The sequence below is a fragment of the Amia ocellicauda genome, chromosome 2 (genome assembly GCF_036373705.1).
Source record: "Amia ocellicauda isolate fAmiCal2 chromosome 2, fAmiCal2.hap1, whole genome shotgun sequence".
Lineage (NCBI taxonomy): Eukaryota > Metazoa > Chordata > Actinopteri > Amiiformes > Amiidae > Amia > Amia ocellicauda.
The window spans coordinates 33164548-33178611 of record NC_089851.1 but is presented as its reverse complement, the minus strand read 5'-3'; the positions used below and the strand labels follow the sequence as shown (position 1 = coordinate 33178611).

The 14064-nt window shown below is 36.7% G+C and overlaps 1 protein-coding gene across 1 annotated transcript; it reads right to left on the bottom strand.

Annotated features, from left to right (window-relative positions):
* Positions 1-2355: 2355 nt before the first annotated feature.
* Positions 2356-11275, bottom strand: eef1e1 (eukaryotic translation elongation factor 1 epsilon 1). Its single transcript, XM_066723281.1, has 4 exons — positions 11126-11275; positions 9998-10195; positions 4750-4845; positions 2356-3911 (listed from the first exon to the last, which is right to left on the bottom strand). The coding sequence occupies exons 1-4, from the start codon at positions 11216-11218 to the stop codon at positions 3771-3773; spliced, it is 528 nt and encodes a 175-aa protein (XP_066579378.1). The 5' UTR covers positions 11219-11275; the 3' UTR covers positions 2356-3770.
* Between the last annotated feature and the right edge of the window lie 2789 nt (positions 11276-14064).

Sequence of the window (14064 nt, the reverse complement as noted above, 5' to 3'; positions counted from 1 at the left end):
GTACCATTCCAACACAGTAGGCTCCACTACTTTTTTTGTTGTCCAGATACAAACACAACTTTCCATTACCATTAGATATGGCCTTCATTTTGATGAGCCTTTATTTAGTTTATACATATATTAAGAATGTAAGAACATAAGAAAGTTTACAAATGAGAGGAGGCCATTCGACCCATCGTGCTTGTTTGGTGTCCATTAATAACTAAGTGATCGAAGGATCCTATCCAGTCTATTTTTAAATGTTCCCAAATTTTCTGCTTCAACCACATCGCTGGGGAGTTTGTTCCAGATTGTGACGACTCTCTGTGTGAAGAAGTGTCTCCTGTTTTCTGTCTTGAAAGCCTTGAAGCCCAATTTCCATTTGTGTCCCCGGGTGCGTGTGTCCCTGCTGATCTGGAAAAGCTCCTCTGGTTGGATGTAGTCGATGCCTTTCATGATTTTGAAGACTTGAATCAAGTCCCCATTGTGAGCCATTTAACCTATTAGATGGAGTTTGAACTATAAAGATGGAATTATCAGTTAGATTCCAGGGCATAGAACTTTAGCAATTAACTTTTGAACTAATGGGATTGTTTGCTTGTCTCTTGTTCCATGTAAAAAGCTCCAGTTGTGTGCAGTACTGTACATATAAATCCCACATACATCTGGCCAAGCTTTAATGAGCTGAAACAGGTAGGGCTCTCTGATCATTCTGGAGCAGTCTGTCATTTGTGCCTGAATTGAGGTATGATCCTTGTGCCTGAGGTTCCACATATGCACTTTATCTCCTGTTTGGAAACAAGTGCTCCGTGATTGATGAAGAAAGTGCTGCTTCAAATAAACACCTGGGTTTCGCAGCACACCCAAGCTGTACTTCTATCTGCTTAAAGACAAACAAACAAACAAACATTTTAACCCTGAAAATGCCCCACTTTCCATTAAGGGGTTGTGGATGCGAGTTGTCTCTGTGGAAAGCTGTGCTAGCGGCTTGATTTTAAGTCTTCCCCATGCTAGCTAAAATATTCCCTCCCTGAAGAAATTACGGTTTCTGTTGCGTAATAGCAAAGGACTGTCAGATGCCATTTTTATGGACTGTCCTATAGACCTGTCACAATCTGTAACTGTGAAATAATTCATAGACTGTCACAAGCACTTACTTCATGTTGCTGTGTCAAGCAATGTGGGAAAATAATTTTAGAAGAGCGACAAATTACATGATAGATTTTGCCAGATATTTAACTTGTTTAATGTATCAGTCTTGCTAATTAGCACAAGATGAAAATCAGAATAAAATATATCTATCTGAATCCCGCTAAGATGTGAAGGGTCTGTGCTTGTTTTTCTGAAAAATCAAGAGCCATCTGCACAGACTGATGCTTTAAATACAACGGGGCTCTGTCCCCTTTGCTCCCTCTCTAGAAGGCAGTACTTTGAAACAGCGAGCAATAGCAGCAATGTCTTGAGCCAGATGTGATGCCAGAAGGACATGCTCTCGATAGCACACCTCAGTCCAAACCTGAACACCCCCTGGCCCCCTACCAGAGAGACTGATGAGTAATGCCACTTGCTGTGAAGTGGGTTTATGATGTGAGCTAATGTCACTTGCGGGGCTAAGCTGAGACCACCACATTCATTTGACTTGCGACCTGAAAGAGACCCGAGGGGGCATCACGGAGAAGAAAACAAGAAAGTAAAACTAATTAGCGCCTGCAGACGCCACACTCGTTCAGAACTTTGATATGATCAGGAGATATCACAATGCCCATTGGTTTTGTCTGTCTTCATGAAAATGCGTATGTATGAGCTACAATAGCGCATGTTTGCTGCTTGTGTCACATACTTTAAATAAACTTCATTCCTAACCAGTTATATCGCTTCCATATGCACCTATCCACCCAGTTCCACTCTTGGATTGAAGTTGCACCATTGTACAGACAGTGAACTATCAACTGAAAGTAACAAGGTTACACAAGTACTAACATCCACGTGTTACATCCAGCGCGATGTGTATAAATAGAATTGAAAAGGAGCACACTTCTCACTATCTGCTGACAGTTTTCCATAAAATAATTACCCATTGCCCAATTATTTTTAATCACGATTGATACAAACAAGAGCACAGTACTTCTATTATAGCCTTCCATAAAGTTTGTATCTGTCGTAGTCACAAGGCAGGGTCCTCTATGAACTGTGTTTTAGTTTTCCATTAATGTATTTTATGTTTTTCTTTATGACTATTCCTCACAACATAATAAACATAAATAAATACATAAATAAAGGTGGTCTTTAAGTAGGAATGATTTGATGGTAAACATATATTCATATTTATTCATCATAGATTTCACTATTAAACACATGACATTAAGCACCAAAAAGTGATATTCCCCTTTTTTATTGGTAGCAAACAAAACGCTCTATCCATCATATAACAGCTTCTTAAACATTTCATATACCAAGGTTCAAATGGACGTTACTGATGTACTGGACAGAAGAAAGGGGGTTACTTATCAAGACTTATTAGTTATACACTTGATCCAAAAGCAAAATGCATTTTTCGCAGTAACCGTGACAAATTGAAGGCAGGCTTTTATCTTAGACAAACACTTGCCTGTTTGCATTTTCAAAACCAGGTAAGACTCATAAGCGACCCATTTTTAATCTAAAATAGTATTTGTTCTTTAAACACTTAAAACACTAAAAGCGTGGGTTACCGTGGAGGGGTTGTGCTTATCGTCTACAGTGAAGGAAGGCCATTTTGAAGCGCATTGTTCATATTATTGTGGACTTCTTACAGGAATCCATACACTTTCATCACAAGGGTGACAGTCTGGCATTCTGACTTACGGTCTGCACCAAAAGTCAGTGTGCAGCTGTACGATTTTCAATGAGACAGGGACATGTAGTGCCAATTGTACAGTGACACAAAACACCTTGTTTTATACCATTAAAGTCAATATGTTGCAATGCCATGCACAAAAGAATTTCCCACACTCTTACTTATCAAGTCAGATAATGTAGTTATTATATACACAAGTACCATGGATACAAAAATATTGCCAATAATGGATCCATGCTTGCAGGTCTGCCTTTTCCACCATACCAGAAAAATACAAATACCATAAATTAGACTTAATAACATAAAGAGTTATTAACATATAGTTATGAAGAAGACTGTAAATTATTTTGGTAGAAACCATAGATATCCTTGAAACACTGCAGACAGGTTACAAAAGAAAATGATGCCATAATACAGGACTACAACACAAATAAGAAACATGTAGATCAATCAAATGAATAAGGCAGAACATTTTATTCCTGCTTTTTTATTCTTCACTAAATCCCTGCTCACTTCAGCTTGCACAGCATTTTATTACACAAAGGACTTTCCATGATATTGATAGCCTTTTGCATGAGGACAGTCACTGGCATCTCCCACTTTCCGTACAATTACAAATTCTTCAACAGAACAGCAGCAGCAACTTGACTAAGTACCCACATTCCCATCTCTCTTTCAATCTTCTCCTTCATGTTCAAATGTTCGTTTGAAAAGACAGCAGCCCTAGAATCCATTCCCCCACCTCAACCTTTCTTTAAAGAAAAAAAACAAAAACAAAAAAAAACACCCTTGACAAGATCACAAAAACAAAAATCCCCCCTGGATTAGGCTTGTTCCTCATAATGGGTGCTTCTGTTAATCAGAAACCCCCTTGTTTGAATGGCAATATCGACAGCTGGCACAGCGACAACACACTGATTTTATGGCTCCCACATCAACCCCACACAGCAGTCTCTTAGTGCATGCCAGAATAGAGTCTGTTCTTCAGGAACACTAGTGCGGACAGGTGCTGACGGACGCCGGGGTACTGCTGTATGTGATTAAACCATCGGGACACGTTTCCATACTTCTCCTTCTCCTGGACAGTGAGTTCCGCCTGAGGTAGAAAAACAAGAAGAGAGGATCTACATGAATGCACTACCCCCATACAGCACTGCGACTCTATGACGTGGAACTCTTCCTGCTGGTTTCATCTGCTTTCCTGCTTGAAGAGAGACTTTTAAGAGAAACGCAGGAATAAGGGTTCTTGAACATGACAGGCTGAGAAATGTGCCGACAGTGATGTTTTGTCCTCGGCCAATATTTCGAGATTCTGAGCATGTAACTCTTGTCCTGCCCCAGGCTGCAGACGACACAAACCAACTTTCTGCAATGTGGGATAGTCTCGAGATAGCCATGTCAGTAGGTCTTTTCACTGCCATGTCATCTTGCTTCTGTCTGGTTTCCAATCCTTCTCAGAACCAAGTCGATAATCAATTGAGAAAAGGACTGTGCACATCGCTTTCAGCTCTCATTTGATCCAGTTGTGATCTGCACAGCTTTTTTTTTTTTTTTTAAGATTTCAGCTGAATCTGTCACTTATTACTGGAACAACACTATAGTCCCAAACACCACCTCTACATTTAAGATGTCCACTGATTCAGGATGTATACTTTGCATAAGTCATACAAATCCAAACTTTAATTTGGTTTAGACATTTTTAATGATATTTCATACAATCTTCTATTATAATTTGTTTTGCTCTTTTTGGATTACATTTTCCCAATCAAAATGCATTACCTGAAGGAGAAAATATATATATTTACACAGCAGTCTCTTAGTGCAGTCAATATATATATATATATATATATATATATACACACACATAGTCGCATGGCATGGAGCATTAAATGTGCATTACAATTTTTTAGTAAGCATTTTCTTTTTTCAATTACCATGATTGGATGAATGCCGTTGTACATTAGAATGTCTGCTAACGTGAAGTCATCTCCTGCAAGGTAAACCTTATCCTCAAGATACTGGTTAAGGTCCTGAAAGGAAAAAAGAAAAGATAAACAGAATAGAGACACATTAATTCAACGTTATTACTGCATTGTACTACTGCAGCAATGGCTAAAGTAGATTATATGATATCTTTGCATTAAGCAGTTCCTTTATTATGTATTTAATAACAGACATTCATACACATTTCATAAAACATATTACAAGTGTGAACATAAATACAATATACAATATGAATCCTAACTAAAGTAAAATAAAAAAAAAAAAAAAACTGTAAAACCACATAATATAACCGAAGGAAAATAACCTGTTGATTTGAAGATGTTTCCCACCACACAAACAACTTGATTCATAGAAAATAACATATCAAGTGCATTACATTAGTGTAAAATTGAGTGTTTAATCTGGAATAAACCGATTTATTTCACTGTCTTCTAAATATTTAAACCATAACTTGTAATGGTGGCACTTTACAAGTACGGGCACCAATTCTAGATGAATTAATGTATAAATCCCATAAGACTAACACATGAATGCCACATGCACGTCTTCAGAGGTCTCATGTTGGTCACATGAATAAGTCCTAACCTCAAACCTAGCCAGTATCTCTAACCCTGACCCTAACCCTGCTATACATGTGATGAACAGCAGAACTCCGATGTAGTGCATGAGGTATTCATGTGTTATTCCTGTTGTATTCATCTCATTAATTAATTCATTGATGCCCATTATTGTAAAGTGTGACCCTTGTATTGAATATACAAACGAAAAGATTCAGACATGGCCAAAAGTATTGGTACCCTTCTACTTTTTGTAAAAAAAATCACAATCTCTGAACTAAGTAGAAATTGACAAAAGTATTTGGTATCCATCCTTCTTTATTTCACATTCAATAGAACAGAAACTTTGCTTTTGATTTATGACGTAACATATTACCTAAAACAAATGAAAAAGGCACGGACAAAAATATTGGGACCCATAACCTAATATTTAAAGCCTTTAGAGACAATAACTGCAACCAAGCGCTGTCTGTAGCTCTGTACTTTGGCCCACTCTTCTTGAGCAAACCGCTCCAGTTCTCTCAGGTTTGATGGGGGCCTTTTCCCAACTGCGAGTTACAGCCCTTTCCACAGATGTTCAGTGGGATTTAGATCAGGACTCATAGAAGAGCACTTCGGAACAGTCCAATGTTTTCTTCTCATCTTCTCATTCTTCTTTAAGGTGATTGTCTTGCTGGAGAACCCATGACCTGTGACTGAGAGACAGCTTTCTGACACTGGGCTGCATGTTTCGCTCCAAAATGCCTTGATAGTCTTTTGATTTCATCATGCCCTGTGCAGATTTAAGGCACCCAGTGCCAGAGGCAGCAAAGCAGACCCAAAACATCACCGAGCCTCCTCGGTAGGGATGGTGTTCTTTTCTTTGAAAGCTTCATTTTGTTTCCTCTAAACATGGAGTTGTTGTGATTTACCAAAAAGGTCTACTTTTGTTCCGTCTGTCCAAAGGACATTCTCCCAGAAGGACTGTGGCTCATCCACATGCATTTTGGCAAACTCCAGTCAGGCTTTTTTGTGTTTCTCACTGTAGACCATGGCTACAGTCCTGTGGGCCTTAAACTTCTTAATAATATTGGCAACAGTGCTCACAAGAACATCAAGCTCTTTAGAGATGGTCTTGTAGGACCATGCTTGGCTATTCCCTTCTTTCTAACTTCCTCAGACAACTCTCTGGATTTCCTTCTCTTTTCCATGTTTAGTGTGATGCACACAGTGACACATAACAGCAGATTGAGTACTTTTCTCCATTTAAACAGGCTGAATGAGTGATAATGTGACTGAAGACACCTGTGATACTAATTAAAAGAGCATGGTCTGCTGGAAATATCATTACAATACAATGATTTCATATAACTTCTAAGGGTATCAATAATATTGTCCATGCCATAATGTCTTTATAGAATAAGCAAGAATTCAGTTCTTTTCACAGTTTTTTGTTTTGTTCCACTGCAAACTATGACATGCATGTATGGATGACAAAATATCTTTTATTTTCAACACTTTCAGGGCAAATGGTGCATTATTTGAATAAAATGTAAGGGTACCAATACTTTCGGTCACGTCTGTATGTTTGTTATTTTCAAGATGTGAACTACTTCATTTTTATAAAGTTACTATAACTATATAAATATATAAATATATAAAACAAAACCTCTTAACAGAAATATATATATATATTTCACACACACACACACACACACACACACACACACACACACACACACACACACACACATATATATATATATATATATATATATATATATGAATCAAAGACACAAGGTCTCCTGGTATTTAGAGAAGCCCTTGACAAACTCAAGAGGTGTCAAACTCCAGTCCTAGAGGGCTAAAACAAAGACATGAAAGTCTCTGATAAGCCTACTTGAGATCATAATGACATTCTGAGATTATATTCCTCAATTAATCCAAATCTATAACAAGATGCTATAAGAAAAAAAAGTTATTATATATCCACATTTGTAGTAAGTAGTAAGCAGTTTGCAGTCTATATTATAACATTCCTACATCTAGTTAACGTACGGCTGTCAAGCATTCCCAAAGACGGTTTATATTCCTACTACTTTTGGATGTTTGAGAATTTAACAAAACAAAGGAACAATAAAACATAATCCCAAACAGCAGCACCTTTTGGGATAATTTCAATAGATATTCTGATGTATATATTTGTCTGTAGATTACAAAGGGGGTACAGGGCTAATACCAATATAATAGTAATATAATGTAAATAACTAAACAAGTCAGTATTTTTGCCAATGTGTAACACTTAATATGTGATTTATTATTCAGACAGTTTCTGATTAGAAGTGGGGAGAAATATGACTACCATTTCAAACAAACAGAGATAATAAAAAATAAAAATAAACATTTAATGAGATCATATTATTGAAACATCAAAATAACAATATGTGAATATATATATATATATAGTAGAAGACACTGTGTTTACTATATTTGAAGATAAATGTAACATGTACAATTATGATTCATACAATGGTTTACAAAAGGATCTTACCAACTTTCCAACAAGCATTTCTTCTGTAGTTTCCAAGACATGAACAATTCAATGAAAAACAAATGAATAATGCATTACCTCAGGCTAGTTGCTTCATCTAATGTTACCTCCTACAGTACAACATGCTGTTCAAATGTGGATTTTGCCACAGATGCAGAAGAAGCTGCAGACTTCTCATGATTGACTCAATTTCTTACTAATTTAATAAACCTTTTCTAAATTCTTGCTGTAATTGGCGCTTTGCCCAAGTGCAGGTCTCAGGGGAGAAAACCATCTTCACCACTTGCATTGCACAGCTCTTTAGGGCAAATTAGTTATTGTGCAGTGTTCTGCCAAGTGGGCACGAAGGCTGCAGACTGCTCTGCCACGATCATATCCCTTTATTCCCTAAAGCCATGAGAGAGCCGCATCAAACCCAGCGCTTAGCATTGCTGCCCCTTTTAAGGATGAAACGAAATACAAATCACAGTATAGCAACTAGGCTTACCTTGGATGCTCATGAAAACTTGTAATATTCAAAAAGGCAGAACGTTATTAAAGGAATTATTAAAGTTTTTTCAAATACAATTATCCCTGTCACTTATTATGCAGCCCAATAATGTATTAGTGCCAGAGAGCAGCTCCACTGTATTGTAATTGAATCTTTTCAGCAAATATAACTTATAAAAGCAAAGAAACCCCTATGTAAGAGAAATAAATCATCTAGAAGCACAAGAGAGTTTTGTATTCGACAGAATTTCTATTTTAAAGTTGGGTTTGCTACAGTAATGAATTTGTGGTATAAAATACAATGGAAAAAAGGCAAATACCAGAATCTAAGCCCATGCAATAATATATACATATCAATGTAAAGTGAATAATAACATAAATAGGCCTTTTTAAATAATTTGTTTCAGTTATTAAATTTCAAAGACAGCTTTGAATGATAAACTGCAGTGTTTTGATTGATTATTATACAATTTCACATTACTCATAAAAAATATATTTCAGTATTCGAGTAGTTTAGCAGTAGTTTAGTCAAGCGACCACATTAATGTGCTCTCACACTGGGATATATAATGCATATATGATACATCGGGAATTAACAGGGATGTTTCTCTGGGTAAAATCTTAATTAATTCATGTGCGGTGCCTTTCCACACAATAAACCATTAACCAAAGAAGGGAAAGTACAACAGTAATAATAGAACCTGTAAAATTACTTATAATATTATTATTATAGTTTTGTTATGATTCATGCACTCCACGTGAATATAAAGCATTTCATCGAGGCAAGCCCATATTGTTAACTATTTTGGAAATTAACCTCTTGTGTGGAAAAGCATTATATTCAAATTCTTTTATGTCATGGTAGCACATACATTTTCATAATCATCATCGCAAGATTTATGATTTGCAAAAGAATATTGAGATTCCTGGTATGCCAGCTCTAATTCTTTATAGTTTCTCCTTGTTAAAAGTATTTTGGGAAGCAGATGCGAATACAGAAATCCCAGACTGCCATAAGGTTCGTGTACTATTTATCAGTCAGATAACTGAAGTTTCAGGAGATTAAAACAAGCTTCTGAAGATACAAAAAAAAACTATTCTAAAGAGATAACCCCTGTCTTTCAACATCTAAGGCTGTCTGACCCTCCTAAACACATTATACACAACATTAGGGAACAGAAATGGGCACTTATTTGATTTTTTTTCCTGACAAGCCATTTACTGTCAGAGTATTTGACAATGTTGAGTGTAGCTTTGGGGTTGTTTGGTGCGCAGTTACTTGCGGCCTTTCTATTTTCTTAAGCTCTGGACTGACGACACAAGTTAACCGATTTGTTTGCATAAGACATAATCGGACAATTGCTTTGATCGCGTGTCTCAAAGACTCCCTTTCTTTACAAAGATGAATTACAACAGCACATCATTAAAAGTATTAAAGAGGAGTGACCAGTCTGACATATGTATTTCACAAATTACTTTAATTGTACTCCAGTAAAACAGTACCTGAGGGTGTCAGGGCAGTTGGTATGAAGGGAGAAAAGGAGATGTTCTTGATTAAAGCAATAACCTCAGAGACTAACAGGCCGTAACAAAACCGCCTACCTTCAGAATCGCTTTGGTGTCCTCTTTGGCACAGAGGTCGACCTGGGTGACCCTGTACTCCAGCCACTGCTGCACAACGGTCTTCTGCTCGCCAGTGCGGCCCAGCAGGTGTGGCTGTTTGGCCTCCTTGACCAGGTGCATAGCGATGGTGGTCAGCCCAACAACACCAGGTCCATTATTGGTCTGAAGAACTGGAACCTGAGCAGGAAAAATATATATACAGAATATAGATGCCAGGCAAAAAACATTTTAAGTCTTGACCTAAACATTCAAACTGTCATCCCTTTGGATGTGCATTGTCTTGTATTGTTGTGAACCAGTATTTCACATACATGCTTTTAAGCATTTGACATGTTTTGGAACTTTCTAACTGATAAGGGGATTAATACTCTGAACATTAGTCTGCTTTATATTTTAATTGAGAAGTTTAGATTAAGAGATGCCCATTTCCATACACTAAAACCACACATATATAACATTCAAATATAAACTAACAATCAGAATATATATTCCATTGACAATTCACTCAGGGAATTATTATTTTAGAGGTTACTTTTCCTATCCCACACCACTAACTTAAAAAAAGAAGCCAGTCGTTTTAATGTGGCAAGTAATATTGCAGTTATTTATTTAATATCTACATAAAGCACTGACTACATTTCACCATATTCAAAAGCAGAACTGAAATGTAACTATTTGGATCTGAAAGATACTATGCACTGAAGTGAAACTGTAATGTAAATGTTTAATTTGTATCCATTTCAGATATTACATTGATATGATGTTTGTACTTCTCGTTTTGAATGAGTAAACACTACAGTGCACCTTAACAATAGCAAAGCGTTTCCATATTGCACGACTAGTATAATCACATGCTCATGCATTTTAAGCACCGATGCACGATTTATTAGCACTTCAAAATAAATATAAATGTGCTCCCTGCACGTTAACGGTTGTCTTTATCACAGGTTGTATGAGATGGCAGCAGTGCATGCATCAGTGAATGAATGACAGGCTAGTCCTCTCCCACACGAGGTCTGCCCTGCCATCTCCCAGCGCCCGCTTTAACCCCTTCACTCCAGCCACAGCCAGGATCATTCCCACAATAACAGCGGAGAGTGGCTTCACCTTCCTGTCTCCTTGCGTGCTGTACTTTTTGGGTTTTTTCAATCCTAGCGATTTCTCCAGTGACGATAACTCCTTCAGCGTCTTCTCGGCCATCTTTGCTGTCTGTCACACACCGAGGGGGGACTGACAAACCTGTCCGCGATTGGCCAGCAATGCGCCCGCCTCCCCCAGCAGCCAATCGGAGTGCAGACGTGGGCCCCGGCCGCTCTGTGAACCAATAGGCGTCCAGATGAAAAGGAGCTCCAGTGCGTTTGCGCAGGATTGCATCAGAAGGAATGGTGATGATATCATTGCTCATTTCCGCGCAGAGGGTGTCCCTTACAATGTCTCAGTGCATGCTTTTACTTGTAGGCAGCATTTTTTATATTCAGTTGGGAATCAGGGATCATCAAGGATTTCACAATAAACTGGAATCCTGAAACTTGTGTCAGTGGTTGCATACATGCGTGCCAAAAGTAATAGCAATTAGTGCTAGTGATATGGAAGGTGGTAGGGCTGGATTGCAATTGTACAATGTATTGTTGATGCTGTATTATTTTATATATTATATGTTTTGTTTTATTTAACTCATGGATCAATTCAAACATGAACCAAGACTAAACTGTAACCAGATATAACCACCTTCAATTGTACATCTACTGGCATAGTAAAACAATAAATGTTTTGAAGATAAATAGATTGACAGATAGATGTGTTCAGATTGTGGAAAGTTTGCTTTATACTCGATTAATGCAGGTGTACAATCAAGATTTTTTGATGAAAGTAAATTAAAAAAGTATGACTATCAATTTTATATCCATCAGTTCCATATGTGTCAGAATAGTTATGTGTATTTCTAAATACAACCCTGGAAATCTGTAATTCGTGCATCTGCTTTGACTTTGATAACATGGAGCAGGTGCCTTTTAATAGATCGATCAACATCTCTGGTGGGACATATAGACAGACCTCCATGCTGATCTTATCCAGCTCTTCCAGGTTGTGTAGCATTACTTGTGGATTGCCTTTTTACATTAGAAAAAGAGGGTTAATTAGCTAACATATCCTGCTATATTATAGTGTTAAAAAAAATGTTCATAACTTTTTGCTTCAGTGCAGAATCAACAGTTTTTTGTCTCTGCGAGTGAAGTCCAGATCAAATTCTAAAACTTGCTAGATGAATATTATTTCCTCAATGTTCTTCTACAACTATTTGATCACTGGATAGAATTCACCCTTAATGTGTTGAAAAGCAAATATTTGCTCTGGAGCCAAGAGCATTGAAAATACCAATGCTAAACTGCTGCTCATACTGGTTTTGCAGCTTGCATTACAGATGAGAGTAATTTTGAAGTGGTAACTGGCCCCTCCCAAGAAATGTACAAATCAAAAAAACACACTAAAGCAGTCTAGGAACAAAACAGGACAACATTAAAAGGTCAAAATAAAACCAATACAACATTAACCCTTTACTCCCAAAACTCCATCATTTTTTGGACAACGACCTACATGCACTTAAGCTTAATATTTCGGAGGAGGAACATCATAAATCGACAGCTTTTGTCTTGATAGGTGGTTCTTAAGTGACAGCAGTTTTTTTGTCTTAAGGGGATACCCATAAACATAAGTCAGTCCTCTATACAAAAAGAACAATCAGAACTGCAGTAAAAGCATTAAAATGTATGATGCTGAAATGTATACATTTATACAATAAGAGTAATGTAGTGTACATATACTGTAGATATACTGTAATGAATCATATTAATATGTAAAGCTGGATAGAGGATGATCTCTATCATTATCACTATCTATGTTGTACTAAAATGCTTGCTTGTGATTGGTTATCATAAAACGTATTAATGATAAATGAAAGAGGGGAATGACAAAAACCTCCCAACAGTACATTAAACAGATATTAAAATAATATAATCACTTTGAACACATAAAATACTCCTTTGAGGACCGGGTAAGCTAGACTTTTCCAAGCTGTGAGTGATCTCTGGATAACTATGATTTCAGAGTGGCTCGTCTTTCAGGCTTGTTAAACACTTTGCAAATGAATTTAAAGCTCACTGACTCCCTAATCTAATAACCTTGATAACTGATTGTAGAGAAAACTCTATTGCGGTGTTGGATGTGATTTTGATATCATTAGGAAACACTTTTCTGGGTAATCCACACGGTGCTCTGAAACAATTGAAGTAGGAGGAGATTATTATGTTTTTCATTTATTTTCAAAGCTGAATGCACAGATTCTTTATTTTAAATATTATTTATTTTAAACATACACAACCTTGTGAAACTGGTTCTTGTACACTTTGAAATCATGTTGCTCAAATAGATATCAGTATATATACTGAATTTATACAAAAGTCATTTTTGATACTGGTTGTACATTTTACCCCAGTTGAACCCAAAGGACAATCCTACTATTCTAATGCACCACCAATTAATACTTAATAATAAGTAATTCAGAATTGAGTTGCGTTAAATTGAAGATTTTAAGTTCATGACACTGCACCAAATACTTCTTTTAAGTATACTTTTACATTGGTCAAGTAACTACTCTAAGCATGTACAGCATCTGTAATCATAAATTAAAGTATAATTTAATTAGTATAAATTTCTTTCAGCAACCAGTGAGTATACATTCTGGAGGACACAGGGTCTTTTATTGAGCATTTCAGCATTTCAGCTAGCTAATATTTTGATGGAAATTTTCTGTAATAATAAAATACATATTTCCATGAAATGAATCTTTGTTATTGTTGTTTAATAAAGCAAGCATTGTCTGTTTCCAGAATGTGAAATAGTAATTCAACTCCCCAGCACTATTTTGTGAAGCGTTTGCAAATAAATACATACAATTCTGTTGGTGTAGAAATTAACTTGATTTTTGCAGTAAATGTTGATTTTCTTTCAATATAGTGGACATTCTCCTGAGGATACTGTACACCTTT